The sequence below is a fragment of the Myotis brandtii genome, unplaced genomic scaffold (assembly GCF_000412655.1).
Source record: "Myotis brandtii unplaced genomic scaffold, ASM41265v1 scaffold165, whole genome shotgun sequence".
NCBI classification, from domain to species: domain Eukaryota; kingdom Metazoa; phylum Chordata; class Mammalia; order Chiroptera; family Vespertilionidae; genus Myotis; species Myotis brandtii.
The window spans coordinates 1691056-1713806 of record NW_005356042.1 but is presented as its reverse complement, the minus strand read 5'-3'; the positions used below and the strand labels follow the sequence as shown (position 1 = coordinate 1713806).

At 47.7% G+C, this 22751-nt stretch overlaps 1 protein-coding gene across 1 annotated transcript; it reads left to right on the top strand.

Annotated features, from left to right (window-relative positions):
• The first annotated feature begins 5378 nt into the window (after window positions 1–5378).
• WTIP (Wilms tumor 1 interacting protein) lies at window positions 5379–21933 on the top strand. The gene is made up of 8 exons (XM_014536611.1): window positions 5379–5395; window positions 6160–6261; window positions 15085–15152; window positions 15304–15366; window positions 15532–15662; window positions 16709–16760; window positions 17449–17517; window positions 20882–21933. Exons 2-8 carry the CDS (start codon window positions 6216–6218, stop codon window positions 21020–21022), a joined length of 570 nt encoding a protein of 189 aa, XP_014392097.1. The 5' UTR covers window positions 5379–5395; window positions 6160–6215; the 3' UTR covers window positions 21023–21933.
• The last annotated feature ends 818 nt before the right edge of the window (window positions 21934–22751 follow it).

Genomic DNA, 22751 nt, shown 5'->3' with positions numbered 1-22751 from the left:
GTGGCGGCTGGGCTGGCCTCGGGGTGGCCGGGGGCTGGGCCCGCGTGGGAAGAGGGAGCACCCGGGGTGCGAGTGTGAACCGCCGCCCTCGCCTCTTAGTCTCCCACCTGGAGAAGGGCTTCTGGGAAAGTGAATTGAAGCCTTTATTCTAACGGAGAAAAAGTGATGTTAACAGGCAGCACGAGCCATTGCCGGAGAAATTCTTCTGCACCCTTGGCACTTGCCTCTGTTCATCCTGCTCGATGCTTTGTGACCCTAAGTAGTGTAGGGACCCACCCTCCCGGCACTCCTCCTCGCCCCCAGCGGTGTAGGTTGTGGACAATAGCGGGGTGCTGGCGGGGTCCAAGTATCACCGGGTCCCGCCTGACCTGAGGCCCCGATGACGGTCGCTGTTGGAGGTAGAGTGTGGGAGGGAGGGAGTCCACCTTGAGGAAGAGGGGACCAAGCCAGTCAGACTAGGCTGTCCTCTCTCTGGGCTGTGCTTTGTACACGGGATGTTTCCAAACAGAATCCTTCTTGACAGCTTTTGCAAAGCTCACCGGTGTCTGACAGCCTTTCCCAGTCTAACCCAGGCCCTCACAGATCCCGGTTAGTTCTTTGGACGGTGCTTAGGACTCGTAGGCTTGAGGTTCCGAGAAGAGGCCCGGGAGAGGGCTTCCTTCCCTCCCTCACTGATAAGCAGGAAAGCCGAGGCCCCCAGCTCTAGGGGTTGCTGGCTGCTGGTTATCCTGCCAGGGACGGAGGCTTGTCCTGGGGTGTCATGCATTCATTCTAGCTAGCAGCTCAGGACGCCCTGAACTGGGTCTTGAGGGAGGAGGAAGCTCTATGTGATAGGTCAAATGGGGGCATTTCAGGCAGAGGGAAGAATGTGGGCAAGAGGAGGCAAGGCCAGTAAGGATGTGGATTGTTCCACTCCACTCCCCAGGGTTGCAGCCCAGGAGGGAGGGGTCAGGTGATCAAGGGAGTGTGTGGCCTGCCTTTGGGAGGGGAGATGTGGAAGGGTTTCAGGCTCATCTGGGAGCAATAGGTGAGAATTTCTGGTGTGGCTGTTGTGGCATGGCCTGGCATCAGGGAGATGAGGTAGGAAGATGTTGCCTCTCCTGCCTGGCAGGTGCCAGGAGCAAAAGCAGGGGCTGTCTTCTAAAGAGAAAGACTTTCCATTGCTTTGTTGCAAAAGGCTCTTCATTTTCCTGTCCCTGCCCATTGCAGAAACTAGCGGGGTGTGTTCTGTGGGCCTCCGCAGCTACTCATGAGTCCTTGTGTGAAGCTGAGGTGGCTAGACCCAGGCAGGTAATGTGAGATGTGAAGGGGCCCAAGGCACAAGACCATAGGGGGTATTGGGCCATCCTTTCTAAAGGGAGCTGCCACTCAGTCCTGGCCCATTGGAGCCACGTGGAAGGGGAAGGTGAGTGATGATAGGTCTGTGTGGGTTTTATTTTTCAAGAGAAGCCAGTTTAGGTTGGACCATCGTCCTGTGCACTAAAAGGTTTTGGGTTCAATTCCTGGTCAGGGCACAAACCTAGGTTTTGGGTTGATCCCCAGTTGTGGCACATTCAGGAGGCAACTGATCGATGTTTCTCTCTCACATTGATGTTTCTCTCTCTTGCCCCCTTCCTCTCTCTCTAAAATATCAATTAAAAACATTCTCTGTTGAGGATGAAAAAAAAGGGCAACTATTTGTTTGAACTGCTGAAATTTATCTGCTAATATTTGACATTTTAGAACTATAAAAGTGGCAATTTTATGTTATTCAACCTGAATAATACAAAGTTTTTATACAAGGAAGTCTGCAGGGAGCCCAAGTTCAAGTGATGTCTGATAAACCTTATCCTCAGGGTGTGTTTCCCCCTCGCTGTGCCATTCCTTCCTCTCCTTGGCCCTGGCACCAGCTGACCTCCTGATCCCTCTGCCATTCATTGATGTCTTTGGAACTTTCCCATCTCTCAACAAGTTCCATTGCCATTAGCCAGTCACCAGCCTCAGGCTTCTGGAGCCTCTCTCTTTTTTTTAAAAAAAAATGTTTTTATTGATTTTTAGAGAGAGAGGAAGGGAGAGGGATAGAAACATCGATGAGAGAGAAACATCAACATCGATCAGCTGCTTCCTGCACGCCCCCCACAACCCAGGCATGTGCTCTGACCAGAATCGAACTGTTGACCTTTTGGTTCCTGGGTCCAGGCTCAACCACTGAACCACAGAGGCCGGACCTTCTGGAACCTCTTTAAGTTAGATGACCTCTCTGCCTTCTCCTCAGCCACCCACTCCCAGAGCCACACCCTGTTTTTGCCGCCCTCTGCAGTCTTCAGTTCTGACTGTGGCCTGCATCTCACTGGGAACTTTGACCCCTCTAATCGCTGTCTGCCCTGCTGCATTGCCAGGGGACAGAGTGATGGTCCGGTCTTCGCGCCATCCATCTCCCTAAGCCTTGGTCAGTCCCCTCTTTTATTCCCTCAGAAACCTTCCTCTCTCCTCCAGCCCTACCTTTTCTACTTTGCTGAGAAAATGGAGGTCAGCAGCTTGCTTCCCCAATGCTTCCTGTTCCTTTCCCCACAGGCTCTCGAGTACACATCCAGATCTGAGGACAGGGTCCTTTCATCTCCAACTCCACCTTCAGCTCTCCTTTGTCCACTGGCCCTTTTCTTTTGGCTGTAAATACGGACAAGGATTTTTCACTAAAAACAAAAACCCCAAAGCTGCATGGCCACAAAGTCCGGCTGGCCCTTTCGTCTTCTCATCTGAGTGTCTGGTTGGCATTGTCTTTGCTTGTCTGCCTCTGATATCCCCTCACTGGGCTGACCCAGCTGACTCCCTAGCTCCAGTGGGTGTTTGCCAGGCCTTGTTGGTCTGGACCTCACTGCTGCACCCACAGGTGGAGTTGACTCCCCTTGACATGTTCTGCTCCTTGAATTTCTGAGGTACCTCATGCTTTGGTTCTCCTCCTTCAGACTATTTTTATTAAAGTGACGCAGGCACATATTTAAGAAAACATCAAACAGAACCCAAAACCTAATGATGCAAGGTCATAGCGCATCCTCTGTCCTGTGTCCACAGGCAGCTGACTTCTATTTCTTCACATAGTCCAGTAACTTAGAGGAGTGACAAGGTCGGACTTTCAAAGTACATGGACAAGAGTGAAGGTGTGAGAGTGGATCATTTTCATTTTAGAAAGAAAGTCTGGCTGCAATTTTGGGGATGTGTTTTGGAGGCCAGGCTGGGACACCATGAGGAGGCTGAAATAACCATTGGGATGAGAATTGATGATGGTGAATCAGGCTAGTGGGAGTGAGGGTAGGGAATGAAGTCAAAATTAGGGAACAGAGGAGCCCAAATTCAGAGTTGGAGGTGAGAGAGAGCGGCATACCTGGGTGCTCCCTAAAACCTGGCTACCCCAAAGTGCCATTTCCTGAGCATGAACCCAGAGGCAGAAGCAGTTTTATTATTATTTTTTAATCCATAACCGAGGATATTTTTTCCATTGATTTCTAGAGAGAATGGAAGAGAGGGAGGAGGGTGTGTGAGGAAGAGCGAAACATTGAAGTGAGAGAGACACATAGATCGGTTGCTTCCCACATGTGCCCCTAACGGGGCTGGGGAACTTGCAGCTGATGTATGCGCCCTTGATTGGAATCGAACCCGTGACCCTTTGGTCCACAGGCCAATGCTCTATACACTGAGCCAAACCGGCCAGAGCAAGGGCAGTTTTGTGGGGACCCTGGACCTTTGCTCTGGACCTGGAGTGGTGTGGGGCCATCTGGGAGGTGGGGCAGTGACTGAGCAGAGAGCTCCTGGCTGGCGCAGAGCCCTCTGCAGGAGGTGTGGAGAGGGGCTGGGACTGCCCAGAGAGACCTGCAGATATGGTGTGCTTGGCTTCTGCATTTTCAAAACATTTAAGTTAGTAATTAATTTCAGTAAGGAAAGATTTTACATACAAATTTATATATCTGACTTTTCTTGAAAAATTAGAATCTTTAGCAATGCTGCGCCTGCATTCCCACCCAGTAACTGTTAGCAGATCCAAGGCATGGCTGCGACTTCTGGCGGCCATGGCTCTTTTCTCCGTTCACCAGCCTCCACCAGCCACCTTTACATTCCTGATTGGGTTTGAGAGAGCAGTCATGGGTGACCCAAGACAGAACAGGAAGGGAGAGGAACCAGAAAGCCAGGTGCAGGTCATGTCCTGGAAACCAATGGGGAGAGGTCTCCTAGTATTATCCGAACAGGAAGTCATGGATTTGCACAGTTAGGAGATGACTGAGTGTGGACTAAGCTTGCTTGCTTTCTTGACTGAGGGGAGGGGGAAATGGGATGGCTGATGGGGAGGAGGAGGTTTTTAAGATGGAAGAGGCTTGACTATGGGTAAATGTTAAAGAGAGAGGTCTGGTAGAGAGTAGGAAGGAGAGGATGAGGGCAGCGTGTCCTACAGCAGCCAGAAGACTTCGGGTCCAGAGGGCAGGTGGAGCCTGTCTTCAGGCCCTTTGGGGCCTGGGACACCCTGGGTAACTCTGAGAAGGGGACTTCTTTTTTTTTTTTTTTTAATGTCTTTATTGATTTCAGAGAGGAAGGGAGAGGGAAAGAGAGATAGAAACATCAATAACGAGAGAAAATCATCGATCGGCTGCCTCCTGCACACCCTCTACTGGGGATCGAGCCCACAACCCAGGCACATGCCCTTGACCGGAATCGAACCTGGAACCCTTTAGTCTGCAGGCTGATGCTCCATCCACTGAGCCAAACCGGCTAGGGCAGTGGTTGGCAAATTGCGGCTCGCAAGCCACATGCGGCTCTTTGGCCCCTTGAGTGTGGTTCTTCCACAAAATACCGACTTCTGCACATGGGCCACGAAGTTTCAGTCGCACTGTACGTGCGCGCCCGCACGTGGGATTTTGTGGAAGAGCCACACTCAAGGGGCCAAAGAGCCGCATGTGGCTCGCGAGCCGCAGTTTGCCGACCACTGGGCTAGGGCAGAAGGGGACTTCTGATGTGTGGGCTGGCCACATATGGTCTGGGTCTCCAGGAGGGCCAGTCAGGGAGTCCCAGGGGCTAGTGCCAGGCTTTGCCCTGGCGTTGCTGGTTACCCTTCCCTTTACCACCCGTCTCCTGATGCTGGATATCCTGCCCTGTGTTGCCAGGGCTGGTCTCTGATTCCACCTGGTAGTCCCAGATGCCTGCTCAGGTATCACCTTAGCACCAGAGCCTTTATTTTATTTTATTTTATTTTATTTTATTTTATTTTAATCCTCACCTGAGGATACCCGAGGATATTTTTTCCATTGCTTTTTAGAGAGAGTGGACAGGAAGGAGGAAACAAAGAGAAACATCAATGTGAGAGAGACACATTGATTGGTTGCCTCCCGCACACTCTCCAAGCGGGGCAGGGATCAAACCTGCAACCCAGGTATGTGCCCTTTACCGGGAATCGAATCTGTGACCCTTCGGTCTAAGGGCTGACAATCTAACCACTGAGCAAATTGACCAGGGCATCAGAGCCTTTTCTGACTGTCCTACTTAAAAATCACACACTCAGACATATTTTTCATCAGTATTTTTTTTTCACAGCACTTGCTGCTTCCTCCTAAGATACTATTTATGTGTTGTCTGTCTTCCTCCACTGGAATACAGGCTCCTTGAGGGTGGGGACTTGATTGGTGCATTGCAGAGTCTCTGGCACCTCAATGTGCAGGGCATGTGGCAGGCATTGCTGTTGATGTGCTGACTGAACAAGAGAATGAATGAACTTTATGGTACCGATGAGGACAGTGTGGCTGGGGAGGGTCAGCGACTCTGCCCTGGTTGTGCCGTGTGGTGTTCATTCTTTTTGGTTCATAGACTGAAGAAAGGATTTTCCCCATGTCCAAGAGCAGCTCATGGGGGAAGGGGTTCAGAATGACCTTGTAGGTATGCAGAGGTCATGATGATTTTGATGGCGAGGATGGCTCTGTGCCAGGTGCTCTGCTAAACAACAACAGCAACAAACCCTAAGCAGTGGGACCCTAACTGCCCCATGTGAGCCATTAGTAACTGTGTGATGGAGGTCTAGAGAAGTTCACTTGCCCAAGATCAGGCGGGTGGGCAGCACTAGGACTGGGAATTGGATGCATGTTTATCTAACACCATGGTCGTGGTGCTAACCACTGCTCTTTTCTGCCTCTCCTCCCGTAGGCATTTGCATCAAATGTGGGCTTGGTATCTACGGAGCAAGACAAGCATGCCAGGCAATGGGGAGCCTGTATCACACCGATTGCTTCATCTGTGACTCCTGTGGTAGGTAACCTCTTTCTGGCCCTTCTTGCACCATGGACTGCTTTGCACCTAAGTCCCAGGCAGATGGACCACCAGCTCTGACCCAGGCTGAAGTGTGGAGGAGGCTGAGTTATGGCCCCTTTCTCTCTGGGCCTGGCCTGCTTGAGAGACTTAAGCCCTGGGAAGATCTGCTGGCCCCCTGGAGAGAGGTGTGGGGCCAGAGAGGAGCCATTTGCTAGCCACAGGGAAAGGCTGCCCCTCTGGCCCTGGGCGTTGGACCCTTCATCCTCTGCAGGGTACTGAAATCTCCTGGCTGCCTGGACACCGTGCCTTCTGCCATTATATAGGGCTAATATTTCTTTTCCATGCAATTGCTTTTTTATCTGAATTTTGCACACAGTATAAACTATAAATGTAATTTAATCTAGAGAAAGTTATAAAAAGAGAAAAGTAACTATAACCCAACCAGCATAATAAATCTGCACTCTTGATATTCTACAGTCCTTTTAAGCTTTGCCCAGAAGCAGACATCTTTCATTTATTTACACGAAACATTTTAATATTTTATTAAAGTATAATATAGGCACAGTGTTACGTCAAATCATTCTGAGAAGCTGTTTTTACCATAGCAGACAAACACTTACCTTTCCATTATTGTAGGAGTTCTTTTTTAAAAAAAATATATTTTATTGATTTTTTACAGAGAGGAAGGGAGAGGGATAGAGATTTAGAAACATCGATGAGAGAGAAACATCGATCAGCTGCCTCCTGCACACTCCCTACTGGGGATGTGCCCGCAACCAAGGTACATGACCTTGACCGGAATCGAACCTGGGACCCTTGAGTTCGCAGGCTGACGCTCTATACACTGAGCCAAACCAGTTAGGGCTGTAGGAGTTCTTTAAATGTCCTGGATAAAAGATCTTTGTTGGATATATGTGTTATAAATTCTTTCCCTAACCTATTCTTGCTTTTATTACTTTCTAAATGAAGTCTTCTGATGAAAAGAAATTCTTAATAAAATCCAATATTCTTTGTTTATAGTTACTGCTTTTAATGCCCTCCCTGAGAAATCTTTGTAGTCTCATGTTTTAGACATCTGTTTTTATTTTGTGAGCATATTAAACATACCTATTCTGTATTCTGCATCTAATAGTCCCAGTATCTGATGTCTTTTGAAGTCCTATTTCTACTGTTTACTGTTTCTCCTCATTCTCAGTCATGAGACCTTGTTTTCTCATGTGTTTTATAATTTTTGATTGTGGAATATGCCTGTGGGAATTCGTTGAGGTCTGTGTTGAAGTTGCATTTCCCTAGGGAATGTCTGAAACCTTTCTATTAAGGAAAAATTTTAAACTTAGATGGGAGAAAATGTATTTTATTCTTTTGTGAGTATTCTTACATACTCATGGGCTTTTATTCATGCAATGTATGGCAATACAGACATTTTTAAAAAAGATTAAAAAAATATTTTTATTGATTTCAAGGAGGAAAGGAGAATGAGAGAGAGATAGAAACATCAATAATGAGAGAGAATCATTGACCGGCTGCCTCCTGCATGACCCCTACTAGGGGGCCATGCCCAAAACCAGGGCATGTGCCCTTACGGGGAATTGAACCATGACTGCCTGGTTCGTAGGTGGATGCTCAACCACTGAGCCACGCCAGCCGGGCTTAAAAAAGATTTTTAAAATTGATTTTTAGAGAGAGAGGAAGGGAGAGGGAGAGGGAAACATCTATGTCAGAGGGAAACATCGATTAGCTGCCTTCTGCAACCCCCTACTGAGGCTCGAGCCCAAAACCCAGACATGTGTCCTGACCAGAAATTGAACTGGCAACCTTTCAATGCACAGATGATGCCCAACCAACTGAGCCACACTGGCCAGGGCCAGTCATTATTCTTTTTGATGCACAAATTGTCTCAAACTTGGCCAGACTAAGTCCTTTCCAGTTGGCCCCTGTGCCCTTTGACATATCCCTATCATTCTTTGAGCACTTCTACTCAAGCACAGATGTTCTAGGTTTATCTTTGTTTTTAATTGAGTACAATTTACATACAGTACAGCAACAGATCTTAAGTATACAGTAAAAAAGATGAAAAAAAAATGATTTTAGAGAGAGGGGGTTGGGCAGGCTCAGTTGTTTGGGTGTTGTCCCACGCACCAAGCAGTTACTGGTTTGATACCCTGGTTGTGGGCTCGATACCCAGTAGCGGGTATGCAGGAGGCAGCTGATCGATGTTTTTCTCTCCCTCTCTCTTCCTCTCTCTCTAAATCAATAAAAACATCTTTTTTTTAAATAAAAGGAAACATCAGTGTGAGAGAAACATCGATCGGTTAGCTCCTGCACGTACCCAGACCAGGGATTGAACCTGCCATCCCTTGGTGTGAGGGACGATGCTTCAGAGCTATAGTAAAAAGATTTTGGATAAGTGTATATATTTATGTAACTCACACCCCTAACAAAGATATAGAACATTTTAAACACCCTAGAAACTTCTATCTTGTACTTTTGTAGTTTCACCGTATGCTTTCCCATCATATCCACCTAACCAGTGTTCTGATTTCTACCACCATAGATCAGTTTCATCTGTCCTAGAACTTCATATAAATGCAGTCATGTAGTATGTACTGTTTTGTGGTTGATTTTTTTGTAATCGTGTCTTTTGTTGTTGTTGTTGTCCATGTTACATGGACTAAAGGAGTTGTAACTCACTCCTTTTTATTGCTGAGTAGGAGTCTATTGTATGAATATACCACAATTTGTTTATCCATTTAAGTGTGGGTAGATACTAGATTGTGCTGTGAACATTCTTGTACAGGTCATTTGTGGACAAATGTTTTCATTTCTCTTGGGTAAATTCCAAGAACTGGAATTTCTGGGTCATAGGCTAAGTGTATGTTTAACTTCATAAGAAACTGCCAAACTGTTTTCTAAAGGGCTTGCACCATTTTATACTCCTACTAGAAATATAAGAGAGTTGGGTTGTTCTACATATTTGACAACAATTGGTATTTTAGTCTTTTAAATTTAAGCCATTCTTTTTTTTAAAAAAAAATATTTTTATTGATTTCTGAGAGGGAGAGAGAGATAGAAACATCAATGATGAGAGAGAATCATTGATCGGCTGCCTCCTGCACGCCCCCTACTGGGGATCAAGCCCACAACCCGGGCATATGCTCTGACCGGAAATTGAACCATGACCTCCTGGTTCATAGGTCGATGCTCAACCAGTGAACCACACTGGTGGGCTAATTTAAGCCAGTCTAATAGGTGTGGAGAGGTATCTCATTGTGGTTTTTAATTTGCATTTCACAGAGGACTAATGAGGTTGAGTATCTTTTTGTCTGCTGCTTGACCATTTATATCAGCGGTTCTCAACCTGTGGGTCGAGACCCCTTTGGCAGTCGAACGACCCTTTCACAGGGGTTGCCTAAGACCATCCTGCATATTTACATTACGATTCATAATAGTAGCAACATTACAGTTATGAAGTAGCAACGAAAATAATTTTATGGTTGGGTCACAACATGAGGAACTGTTTTTAAAGGGCCAGAAGGTTGAGAACCACTGATTTATATCATCTTTGGTGAAGTCTGTTCAAGTCTTTTGTTCCATTTTTAAATTGGGAGTTATTTGTATTTATTATTTAGTTGTAGGAAAAAAATATGTATCTTATGAGTACAAGTTCTTTTCACATGTATGTTTTGTGAATATTTTTTCCTAGTATGATTTTTAAAAATATTTTTAATGATATATTTTTTGATAAATTTCACATTTTGATGAAATCCAATGCGTCATTTTTTGTTTTGTTTTATAGTTACTATTTTTTGTGACCTGTTTTTTTGTCTTCCTTGGAGTCATAAAGATAGTCTCCAGTGTTCTCTTCTGGAAGCTTTAGATTTCCCATTTCTATTTTTAGATTGATAACTCACTTCATACTAATTTTGTGTATGTTGTGAAGTATGAAATTGAATGTTGTTCTTTCCCCACATGGATATTCAGTTGTTGCAGTACTATGTGCTGAAAAGACTTTGTTTTCCCACTTGTGTGTTTGTTGAAATATTTCTGGGTCTATTTTTGGACTTTGTTCTGTTCCACCGATTTTTTTGTCTCCTCATCCCAATATTATTACACTGTCTTTGATTACTGTAAGTCTTAAAATAGGAAGTAGTATAAGTCTTCCCGCTGTCAGTCTTTTTTTCAAGATTATTTTGGCTATTCGATGTTCTTTATATTTTTATATAAATTTCAAAATTGGCAGGTCAGTTTCCACACACACAAAAATGAGTGCTGACATTTTGTTTGGGCAAAATTGAGAAACAAAAGACGCATATCCATTTTCAGTTAAATGATTTCAAATCCTAAGTTGCATAATAATTTATTTTTCTATATTTTATCAAACTAGTGTTTATATTTTTGTTATTTTTAAAAATATATTTTATTGATTTTTTACAGAGAGGAAGGGAGAGGGATAGAGAGCTAGAAACATCGATGAGAAACATCGATCAGGTGCCTCCTGCACGTCCCCTACTGGGGATGTGCCCGCAACCAAGGTACATGCCCTTGACCAGAATCGAACCTGGGACCCTTCAGTCCGCAGGCCGACCCTTTATCCACTGAGCCAAACTGGTTAGGGCTAGTGTTTATTTTTTGTATAAATTCTAAGGTTTTGTTTCTTGAGGTTTTGTCTTAATATGTATTTTACTGGTTTTAAATAAATTTTAGCTATTGAAAGAAAAGCATTTGAATGTATAGATCAATTTGGGGAGAGCTGATATCAGCATTTGAAGCCATGAAGATGGTTGTCAGGAGCTGTGCAGGGTCCGAGTGAGATTTTTTCCTACTTGCAAGCTGACCAGTCAGCCTGCCACCGGTTCACGGATGCTGACTGAAGACATGAGCTGCCTGGGCAGACTCTCAGCACCGCAAGCTGCACGCACGTCACTAACATTCACATCATATTTGCCCTCCTGAGTCCCACAGGGGTCACATGGAGTGGCCTTGATGGATGCTGCGCATGCAGTGGGTCTGAGTCAGGTCCGAGGAACCCTGAGCTTAGGGAACCCCAGTATTTTATAATGGGCTGCCAGCAAAGCTATCTGCCCCTTGTCCTGGAGGAACGCATCTTTATTACTCTGGACAGCGAACAAACCTGCCCTCTGCTTCAGAGGGAGATGCTACCTCTGTCTTCTAAACAGCTTGCTCCACAGATGTCCTTGGAAAGATAATCCCTGCCCTGGCTGGTGTCGCTAAGTGGTTAGAGCGGTGGCCCTCACACCGAAGGGTCTCGGGTTCCATTCCCGGTCAAGGGCACATACCTGGGTTGCAGGTTCGATCCCCAGCCTTGGTTGGGGTATGTTCAGGAGGCAACCAATTGATGTGTCTGCCTGCCTCCCTCCCTCCCTTCCTCTATTCTTCCCTTCCACACTCCGTTTATTTATTTTTTATTTATTTTATTTTTATTTTTATTTTTTCCACACTCTGTTTATTATACTGGGGTTGTTTGCTGTGTATATTTTTGTGTCATTAAAAAATTTTTTAGCCCTAGCCGTGGCTAGAGCGTCGGCCTGCGGACTGAAGGGTCCGGGTTCGATTTCAGTCAAGGGCATGTACCTTGGTTGCGGGCACATCCCCAGTAGGGGGTGTGCTGGAGGCAGCTGATTGATGATTCTCTCTCATCGATGTTTCTAATTCTCTATCCCTCTCCCTTCATCTCTATAAAAATCAATAAAATATATTAAAAAAAATTTTTTTTAATTGATTTCAGAGAGGAAGACAGAGATAGAAAAATCAATACTGAGAAAGAATCATTGATTGGCTGCCTCCTGCACACCCCCTACTGGGGATCGAGCCTGCAACCAGGCATGTGCCCTTGACTGGGAATTGAACCAGGGACCTTTCAGTCTGCAGGCCTACACTCTATTCACTGAGCCAAACCAGTTAGGGCCCTTCCATGCTCTGTGAAAATCAATGGGAAAAATATCCTCAGGTGAGGATTAACAGAAAACAAAAAAGAAGGAAAAGGTAATCCAGAATGAAATCTGAAGCTCTGTTTGTAAGATGTGCAGAAATGCGAGCGACCCAGTGGAGCGCCGCCTTCCAGCAGTGGCATACCTCTCTGTTTATGTAGGTCTTTTACAGTTTCTCTCAGCAAAGTTTAGTTTTTCAGAGTAAGGTCAGACATGTCTTTCATTAAATTTATCCTTTAGTATTTATGGATTTTTTTGGATACTGTTATAAGTGTAATTTAAAAAATTATGTTCATTTCCAATCATTTGTTGCTAGAATATAAAAATATATTTGGTTTTCACATGCTGACCACCTATCCTACAACCTTGATAAACTCACATATTAGTTCTAGGGAGATTTTTTTTTTGTAGATTCCTTATGAATTTCTACATAACATAATATCATCTGTGTTTAAAAATAGCCTTACTTTTTCTTCCCAATTTTTAAGTTTATTTACATGTCTTACTGCACCGTGGAGGGCTAGTGCGTTTACTGTATCACCTCATGTCTGCTGTCGGCTGTGCGCTTTCATGGGTGCCGTCCTGGTGCCGGAGGAGCCCTCTTGTCCCCAGTTAGGCCTGGGCTGTCTCCCGTCTCATGGGGTGCCTCTCATAGCTGCTGGGGCTCTTGACAAGGACGCCTCTTTCATATTAGGCTACTTCACCTGGTGAGAATTGTACTTGTGATGTTCATGAAATAAGGAAAGTCATTCTGAAAAGTGTTCTCAGTTTAACTGAAATGAATGTGATTAAAAAAAAATTAGAACATCAGTTTACATTTGAAACAAGTTCTTCCACTATTTACTTTGACAACCTCTTACAATAGTTGTGTTGACATGTTCTATTTAATTAAAAAATATTAATTAGCTTTTCGGTCAGAACTGCCATCTCCCAATAATTCACTAAAATGACTAACACAAAGGAAAGAGGAGAGGCACCTGCTATAGGTTCTCTAGGCCTTTTAGGAAACATGGAGTTGTTCCTTTGACCACCTACATGTGCACCTACAAGAAGGTGATATTGTGGACATCAAGGGAATGGGCCCTGTTCAAAAAGGAATGCCCACGAATGTTACCATAGCAAAACTGGAAGAGTCTACAATGTCACCCAGCATGCAGTGGGCATTTTTGCGAACAAACAAGTTAAAGGCAAAATTCTTGCCAAGAGAATGTACGTATTGAGCATATTAAGCTCTCCAAGATCCGTGATAGCTTCCTGAAACGTGTGAGGGAAAGTGATCAGAAAAAGAAGGAAGCCAGAGAGAAAGGTACCTGGTTCACCTGAAGCGCCAGCCTGCTCCACCCAGAGCACAGTGAGAACCAATGGAAAGGAGCTGAGCTGCTGGAACCCTTCCCTATGAATTCATGGCATGATGAGTATATATAAAAAAAGACCTGTGTACTGATAAAAAGGTTTCTCCTAATTGAGTAGAAGTGTGGTGTCCCTTCCCCCCGCAAAAAAACTAAAACTTTGTGTCCTGAAAAATATTAATTACTATATGAAAAAATGCTCAGCGGCACTAATCATCAGGGAAATGCCAGTTGAAACCACAGTGAGCTATCACCTGTCAGAAAGGCTGTCATCAATAAATCAACAAACAACAAGTGTTGGAGACGATGTGGAGAAAGGGGAACCCTTGTGCACTGTTGGGATTCTAAATTGGTGCAGCCACTGTGGGGAAAACAGTAAAACATGAAAACAACCATATGACCTAGCAATTCCACTTGTGGTTCTTTATCCAAAGAAATCCAAAAACATGAATTCGGAAAGATAAATGCTTCCCTGTGTTTATTACATTATTTACAGCCAAAATACGGAAGCAGCCAAAGTGCCCATCAATACACAAGTGGATAAAAAAGCTGTGGTGCATATAATATATAATGAAATATTACTCAACCATAGAAAGAATGAAGTCTTACCATTTGCAACAACATGGGTGGATCTAGAGCAGTGATTCCCAAAGTGGGCGCTACCGCCCCCTGGTGGGCACTGCAGCGATCTAGGGGGGCGGTGATGGCCACAGGTGCATTTGTTTTAACTTTTTTTGTATTACCTTTCTATTCTGAGTTCAATAAATAGTTTCATAATTTCAAACTTCAATGTTTCTAATTTACACCTTTCTTTACTATATTTTACGAAAAAGGTAGAAACATTAATACATATATCTTTCTGTTTAATTGCTATTAAAATTAAAAAAAAAATAATTTCCAGGGGGCACTGAGTAATATTTTTTCTGGAAAGGGGGCGGTAGGCCAAATAAGTTTGGGAACCACTGATCTAGAGGGTATTATGCTAAGTGAAATCAATTTGACAGAGAAAGACAAATATCGTATGATTTCACTTGTATGTGGAATATTACAAATAAATCAACAAACAAAACAAACAGTCCTAGACACAGAGAACAGACTGATGGTTGCCAGATGGAAGGGAGTTTGGGGGGCTGGGTGAAAGGTGAAAGAATTAAGTGATATTGGTGGTTATAAAATAATCACGAGGATGTAAAGCACGGCATAGGGAATATAGTCGGTGATACTGTAATAACTGTGTGGTGTCAGAGGGTGTTAGACTTATTGGGGTGATCACTTTGTAAGTTATATAAATGTCCAATCACTGTGCTGAAGCTAATCACCTGAAGCTAATATAATGCATGCCAACTGTAATTGAAAAATAAACTTAATTAGTATAATGATAACATCACATTAAAGGGAAACCTTAAAATTTGTCCATAATCCGCGTCTTGTCTGTTGGAGGAGGGGCTGAGAAATGGCAGCAGGGACCCCATCCCTGGTTTCCAGCGGCCCAGGAACCCCTTTCTCCACCCTCGTCCTTGCAGGGAGACGGCTTCGTGGGAAGGCGTTCTACAATGTGGGCGAGAAAGTGTACTGCCAGGAGGACTTCCTGGTGAGTCAAAGCTGTGCACTGGCTGGCCCCTGGGTGGAGCAGGGCAGGGACCCTCCTGATTCCCATGGAGACCTGAGGCCAGGAAGCAGGTGCTGGCTGGGCAGAGTGCCCCTTTGTCACGTAACCTCCTGGGTCCTGTGTCCCTTGATAGTACTCCGGGTTCCAGCAAACGGCTGACAAGTGTAGCGTGTGTGGACACCTCATCATGGAGATGGTGAGAACCTCCCCCAGCCCCTGGAGCTCCTCTGTCTTGGGCAAACTTAGGACCCCGCCCTTTTCACCTGTTGCAGACCTGCCAGGGGCTCAGAGCCAGAGCCTATTCCGGGGGCTGTGCTGAGCCTTCCACCTGCACTGACCCCTCAGTGCCTCCCACCCCCAGATCCTCCAGGCCCTTGGGAAGTCCTATCACCCAGGCTGCTTCCGGTGCTCTGTGTGCAATGAGTGCCTGGACGGGGTGCCCTTCACTGTGGACGTGGAGAACAACATCTACTGTGTCAGGGACTATCATACGTGAGTAGCCGGCGTGTGGAGCAGGTGTGATTCCCATGTTTCTTCTGCCTTCCCTGGAAACATTTTCCTGGCCCGCCTGTCTGTGTTCTCCATTTTTTGTTGTTGTTTGTTTTGTTAATCGAGGATGTTTTTCCGTTGATTTTTTTTTAGAGAGAGTGGAAGGGACGGAGGGAGGGAGGGAGAGAGAGAGAGACATCGATTGGTTACCTCTCGCACATGCCTCTACCAGGGCCGAGGATTGAGCCTGCAACCGAGATACCTGCCCTTGACTGGAATCAAACCTGCGACCCTTCAGTCTGAGGGTTGATGCTCTAACCACTGAGCACTCAGCTAGGGCTTGTTCTTCCTTCATGACCTTTTCACTTCCAGCCTCCCCTTGTGGTTGGGTCAGGGTACAGATCTCTGCCAGATTTCTTGATGGTGCAGCCACCAGCCATGTCTTTCCTCTCCCACCTGTGCCTGCATGCTCCCCTTCTCCTAGTGCTGAGGACTCTCCGTACGGCCACACCTGGCTTCTATCCGTCTGTCCCCAGGCCAGGCCTCTTTTATATAAGATGGAGGTTGGGATCTCCACACATTCTTTTTCCTTCCTGTTGGGTACTCATGCGAGCAGCCAATCCATTCTCCCTTGCTGTGACTCCAGGCTCAGCCCTCGGTGCTGTGGGCCTGTGTTGCTGCCATGCCTGGGGTTGGTACCTGGCATAGGTCCTGTTACTCAGCGTGGAGCCAGCTTTTTGCAGGCATCTCAGCTAGAGGGCAGCCCATACCTGGAAGTTAGGGGGCAGGGATCTTGCGGAAGCATGAGAGAGAGTGCTGAGTGGAACCTGAAGCCATCCTGGAGGAGGTGATGGAATGGAGGGGTATTGGGGAGTCAGATAAAAGGCCAGATAGAAGGCATGGCAGAAGCTGCTCCCACCCTGTGTGTCCACATAAGGACCGGGGACTGACGCTTGGGCAAGGTCATGGGGCTGCGGTGGGCAGGCCTGCCCTGTGCCCTTGGCCTGTGGTCACTCAGCGGGTCACTTCTGGTTTCCTTTATTTTCCAGGGCTTTTGCACCAAAATGCGCCTCCTGTGCTCGTCCTATTCTCCCTGCACAGGTAAGAACCACCCACCAGGAGATGATCAGGTGCCTGGCCCAGCAGGGGCAGGTCCCACCCGTGTCCGCCCCAGCTCTTGGGCCCCTGTGGGAGGGATGAGCAGATGCTCCTGCCCATGCCCCTCAGGGCCGAGGGATGGGTATGTGCCCATCGTGTGGAGTGCAGTGTCCCTGCGTGAGTTAGAGGGAAATGGTGGCCCCTGCTGCTTGGCCGTGTTCAGCTCCATTGCCCATCGATGAAGGAAGGACTGTCCTCTGGGTCTCTTACCTCTGCAGGTAGAGGTGGCGGGGGAGCAGATGAGATGAGATGAGATGGGGCAGCCTGTGCAGGAGACACCCTGGGGTAGTGTAGCTCTCCCAGGCATTGGGTCTTCCACACATGCTGGTTCTGTCCCAAGCTGGGGAAGCAGGACTGGCAGTGGTCTCCTGACTCCAAAGAACTGAAAAGAATATGTACCTGCACGTTCACACCCACGTGATGGCTCTCATGGACACGTGTGCATGCTTTTGGCACGTGCACATCCATTCATGTGCACCTACTGATGCCCATTCTTGCCCTGAGTCATTGTCACACAGGCACGAATGCACATCTACCATGACAAAGCACACGGTGTAGGCATGTGCCCCGTGCACAATTCACCTCAAACCCCAGCTTGCTTATTGTGTGTGAACCCCATCTCTTCCTCCAGGGTTGTGAGACAACTATCCGTGTGGTGTCCATGGATAGAGACTACCACGTGGAATGTTATCACTGTGAGGTGAGCCTGGTCCTCCCGGAAGGCTGGAGGCTGGGGCAGTTCCCCTTCACACAGGTTTCCTTCTCTCTAGGTGTTGTGCAAGCCCACCTCCTCTTTTATGTTTCTTACCCATTCTACTTGTCTCCCCCGCCCCCTGCCCCCCAGTGAGCCCTGTCCACAAGACATGTTCTCTCTCAGCCTGTTTCCTATTCAATCAAATATTTACTAACAATTTAAAGTGTGTAGGGTGTTGTGGATCACATAGAATATAGTTCATACTCCCATGGGAGAGACAGGTATTCAGGCAGTATCTACAGGTCATCATTGCTAACAAGGAGAGTTTTTGTAGTGGGTAGGAGGTCTTGGAGGGAAAGATTTCTGGAGGGTTTGAAAGGTGAATAAGAGCCAAGGAGGCAGTGAGAAGGCATTTTCAGGCAGTCGAAGCAGAATGTGCTTAGGTGTGAAGATGGGTGTGTTGTTTGTGTCACTAGAGAAGTTGGCAGGAGCTGGGGACAAAAGGCCACGTGAGCTAAGAAGTGTGGACTTCCCTGGGCAATGGAGAATGATCAAAAAGGGTGACAGCACATATGTAATAACTTAATCAATAAAGAAATTTTTTAAAAAAGGTGACAGGATGGCTTTTGGGTTTTAGAAAGCGTACTCAGCACCATGCAGAGAATGAAGGGAGGAAGAGGGACAGGGGGCTGGGCTTCTCTGAAGAGGCTGGTGGAGTCAGGGGTGTGGTCCTGGGTTCAGGCAAGTAAATTGAGCTGAGTGTTGGTTAGGCAGTAGAAAGGACTGGAATTGGTCAGTGATTGGATGTGGGAGTTTCGGGGTTGGGAGGTGTCCATTAGGACCCCAGGAAGGTGAGAGGGGGAGGGGATAAGATGCTCTTATTTTTGGCAGCTGGAGACACCTGGATAGAGATGTGCAGGCAGCAGGTAGATGTGCTGGAGTTCAAAGCCTCTGACTACAGGCACAGGAATCTGGGAGTCATGGCGTATACAGCCCTTTCCTCTCTGGTGCTCTGCCCTGTGGTTACCAGACACCTCGGCTTCGGAGTCCTCAGCCAAGGGAACTAGAGGGCTCTCTGGGCAGCCTGGAGAGTAGTTCCCTTCTCTCGGAGATCACCGACCTGCCTTGCCTGTGGCCTAGGGTCTGAGAATCCATTTTGCATGTATTTTGCCTGGCTTTTCATTATTAAAAGTAGGATGGGGAGTCCAGTCCTTGTCCCTATCATGGCCTGAAGCAACAGCCCCATCCTGGGCCTACAGATGGCTGCTGAAGCCAGGGGAGGAACCGAGGGCTCCAGGAAGGAGCGGGGCTCGTGATGGGCCAAAGAGCAGCCATGTTTGGGAGATGCATGGAGGCAAAGCAGCTACATGGGGAGGCCAAGAGTGAGTGAATGAGGAGGTAGGAGAAAACCTGGAGGAGCAGTTGGGTTTCAGAGCCCCGGGAAGAGCAGGAGGGAGTGTGAGGGAGAAATCTTCAGTCATCAAAGGTCCATTTGGAACCAGGTTGTCCTGGTGGGGGCAGGTGGTCCAGTGGGAACCGGAATCCTGAGTGGGGAACAGGGAAGGAGGATCATGGTCAGAGAGGGGCCATGGATCCCCCTCAACAGTAACGGCATCCTGCTCTGCGGTCCTGGATACGGTGGTGTCCCTTGGGATCCCTAAGCACAATCCCTAGGGTAAGGAGCAAGCCAAACTGTGGGTGGTCCACACTCAGATCCTCAGGATTGTGAGACCTGTAGATGGGAACTAGGGTCTCTAGGCCCCCTTTCTCCTCCCCTCTCTGGTGTGTTAATCAATAGCAGGACCCATCAGGGGGCTATGTCAGGACGGGTGGGGGGAGGGAGGACACTTGAAACATGCGCGGTTTGGAACGTGAGACTCCATCGCAGTCCTCCAGCTCCATTACTTCTGTGGGGCAGGGCAGGTGTTGGTCTCAGGGCCTTTGGGTAACAAGTGTCAAATGTTCGAGGCAGGAGTTCAGCTCTGGATGCAGTGAGAGTGACCAAAGGCGCCTCCTTGAGGTAGGAGGCAAAAGGAAGGAAAAAGTCCACTTGGTCTCGCCCGGTGTCCCACTGTCTCTGACAGCCTCCATGGCTGCCCCTCACACTTCCTGCCATTTTTTTTACAGAGGTCACATACCAATCACATAACTTGTTAAACAAACAAAATTAGCCTATAAAGTACAGCACAGAGATAAAATGGTAAGATGAAGGACTTAAAGCTGAACTTGTTTACTTGATATCACCAGTTTTTCTCTTCCATTATCTCTTAAGGCCACTGGCCCAGGCATTTGATAACCTCTCCTTCCCAAGATCACCAGTGACCCCCCCCCTGGCCCCCCCTCCCCGCCCCGTGTTAGGATCCAGGAGACACTTCTCAGTTGTCACTGCCCTGACCTCTCCGCAGCTCTCTACATGCTGACTAGTCCCTTCTTGACTTGTCACAGTGCCCTTAGGACCATTCATTTTTGGTTTTCTTCCCTTTTGTTTTCACCTCAAATCTCTTTTTCTTTTTATTTCTTTCTAAATTGATTTTAGAGAGCCCGGCTGGCATGGCTCAGTGATAGAGTGTCAACCTATGAACTAGGAGGTCACGGTTTCATTCGTGGTCAGGGTACATGCCCGGGTTGCAGGCTTGATCCTCAGTGTGGGCCATGCAGGAGGCAGCCGATCAGTGATTCTCTCTCATCATTGATGTTTCTCTCTCTCCCTCTCTTCCTCTCTGAAATCAATAAAAATATATTTTAAAAATAAAACAATAAATAGATTTTACAGAGAGAGGAAGGGAGAAAGAGAAACATCTATGTGAGAGAGAAACATCAATCGGCTGCCTCCTGCATGCACCCCTGACTAGGGATTGAGCCTGCAACCTGGGCACGCACCCTGCCTGGAATTGAACTGGCGACCTTTCGGTGCATGGGTGATGCTCAACCAACTGAGCCACACCGGCCAGGGCTCGCTCTTCTCTATATTGGAGCCTTCGTGGCTCAAGCCGTTTGCCCTCTTCTCTTTTCTATTATTTTTTCTTTTTTTATATTTTTTTCTTTTCTTTTTTTTTTCCTCTTCTCTTTTCTAGTTTTCTGTGCTCCTGGGGAGATGTAATCTGTTTTGTGAAGATCAATCTCATTTTTATGCCCAAGCCCCCATTTACTGTCCAGCCCTTTCTTGAGACTCCACTGTGTCCTCCTTCAAGAGGCTCCCAGTTCTGTGTGTCCCACACTGGGCTCCTGATCCCCCACCTTAAGAATAAAAGCCAGAGTCCGCTGGAAGTTTGACAGAGCCCTGCCAATCTGCCCCTCACCCCATTACCCTGAGGTGCCAGTATGGCCCCCCTGTCTACTCACCCTGGGGTGGGGCTGTGTTCTTCCCTAGGACTGCGGGCTTCAGCTGAGCGGGGAGGATGGACGCCGCTGCTACCCGCTGGAGGGCCACCTGCTGTGCCGCCGCTGCCACCTCAGGCGCCTCCGGCCTGGGCCACTGCCCTCACCTGCTGTGCATGTCACGGAGCTCTGAGCTGGAGCAGGAGCCCGACCCTGTGTGTGTGTGTGTGTGTGTGTGTGTGTGTGTGTGTGTGTGTATGAGGGCAGGCGGGATGGGTGACCCAGGTTGGGCGGAGCTCTGCGTCAGGGTGGCGCAGCCACCCCTCCTCCAACGCCCACCCTGCCAATTGCCACCAAGCTGCTGTCCGAGGGGCCGGCCCCACGGCGAAGCTACTTCTATTTATTCACCGTCTGTGCCTTTTCCAGCGCTTCCCTCCTTCAGGCTCTGCCCACCTCCCCCCACCCCATCCCCACCCCACCCTGTCAGGGAGGGGCAGGCTCCCAGACCACCTGGATGGAGCCAGTTTCCTGTTCAGAATGGGCCAGGGACCCCGTTGCAGAGCGCTGGGAGCAGGCGGTGTTTGGCCTAAGGGCGCACATATTTGTGTGTCTCATAAGCGGCTTGCCCACCAGTATGTGCCTTGTTTGGGTGGGGTCACAGGACGGTGTGGGGCCTGCAAAGGAGCCCTGCCTCTGGCCACTGTGGTCACTGGGATTTGGCCACTTGGATTCCAGTGGGTGTTTTCAGCCACAATCCCACCCGGGGCTCCCGTCCCTAGCTCCTGGCTTGGGACTCCCCCCACCCCCATCTTTCAGCTTCGGAAAGGAACCACGCGAATCCCAGCCCTGCCCGCAGGAGAGCGCTGCTGCAGGAAAGCACTGGATGGGGCTCCAGGACCAACGCATATGATTTGACTTAAATTAAGTTTTTCCATTGAGAATGTTTTCATTTTCTTTAAAAGAATATAGTTTTCTTCTAAAACTTGGCCCACGTTGTTATTTTTAGGAAAGTTACAAGAAGCAAATGTCCACTTGTATGTCATATTTTCAGGGTAAAAGCATTGTAGTTTAACTATTTTTGTATAAATGGCTCTAAAATCTCAATATATGTGTCTGCCTTTTAGACATTAGAATAGTTGGGGGGGGCTGTCTGTCAATGTCTTAGGAGTGGTAACCCTAATGTGTTTTGAAGAAATGTAGATCACATTTTTTTCTTTGAAAGACAGGTCAGCATTGGGAAGCCGGGAAGCCCACTGATGGCTTGTGCTGGACTTCCCTGTGGCTGGCCCCAGGGGCAGGTGACCTCGTGATAAATCACAGTGCTTTTCACGGGAAATTGTGACTTCAGTCCCTTTGTTCCTGTGGGAACCTGAACCTTCTCTTGGCTCCTGCACTTGCCCTCCCTTTCCTTCAGTGTTAGAGTGGGTCTCTGCTGGTAGGACCACTCATCTGGGGGAGCCGGGCAGCAGGAACCGGAGGTTGTGGGAGTGTCCGTGGGGAGAATAGGAAGGGAAGTGGCAGCCAGGGGTGTCCCGCTGGGCTGAGGCCTGGGGCTGGGAGGCCCCCTGGTGGGCTGAGGAAGCAAGTACCTGAGGAGTTTGCTGAGAAAGGGAGTGTTTCAACGCAGAGGTGGTTCTGAGGTGGGGAAAGTGGGACTTCAACGGGATCAGGGTGGTTTCTGGAAGGAGGTGATCCCAACAGTGCAGGTGAGAGTAAATTCCAGGAACGGGAGCCCATTTCTGGCTTTCTCTTCTTCCTAAGCCGGGCTGCTTTGCTTTCTAGCCAATGATTGCAAAGCTTTCTTCTGATTGCCCTCTTGCTTCTGATGTCAGAGCTGCTTTGCCCTTGGTTTCTCCTTGTTGGTAACAGCCCTTCTCTTTTCTCTTCCTCTGTGTCTGCTGTGGAGGGGGCCTCGGATCGTC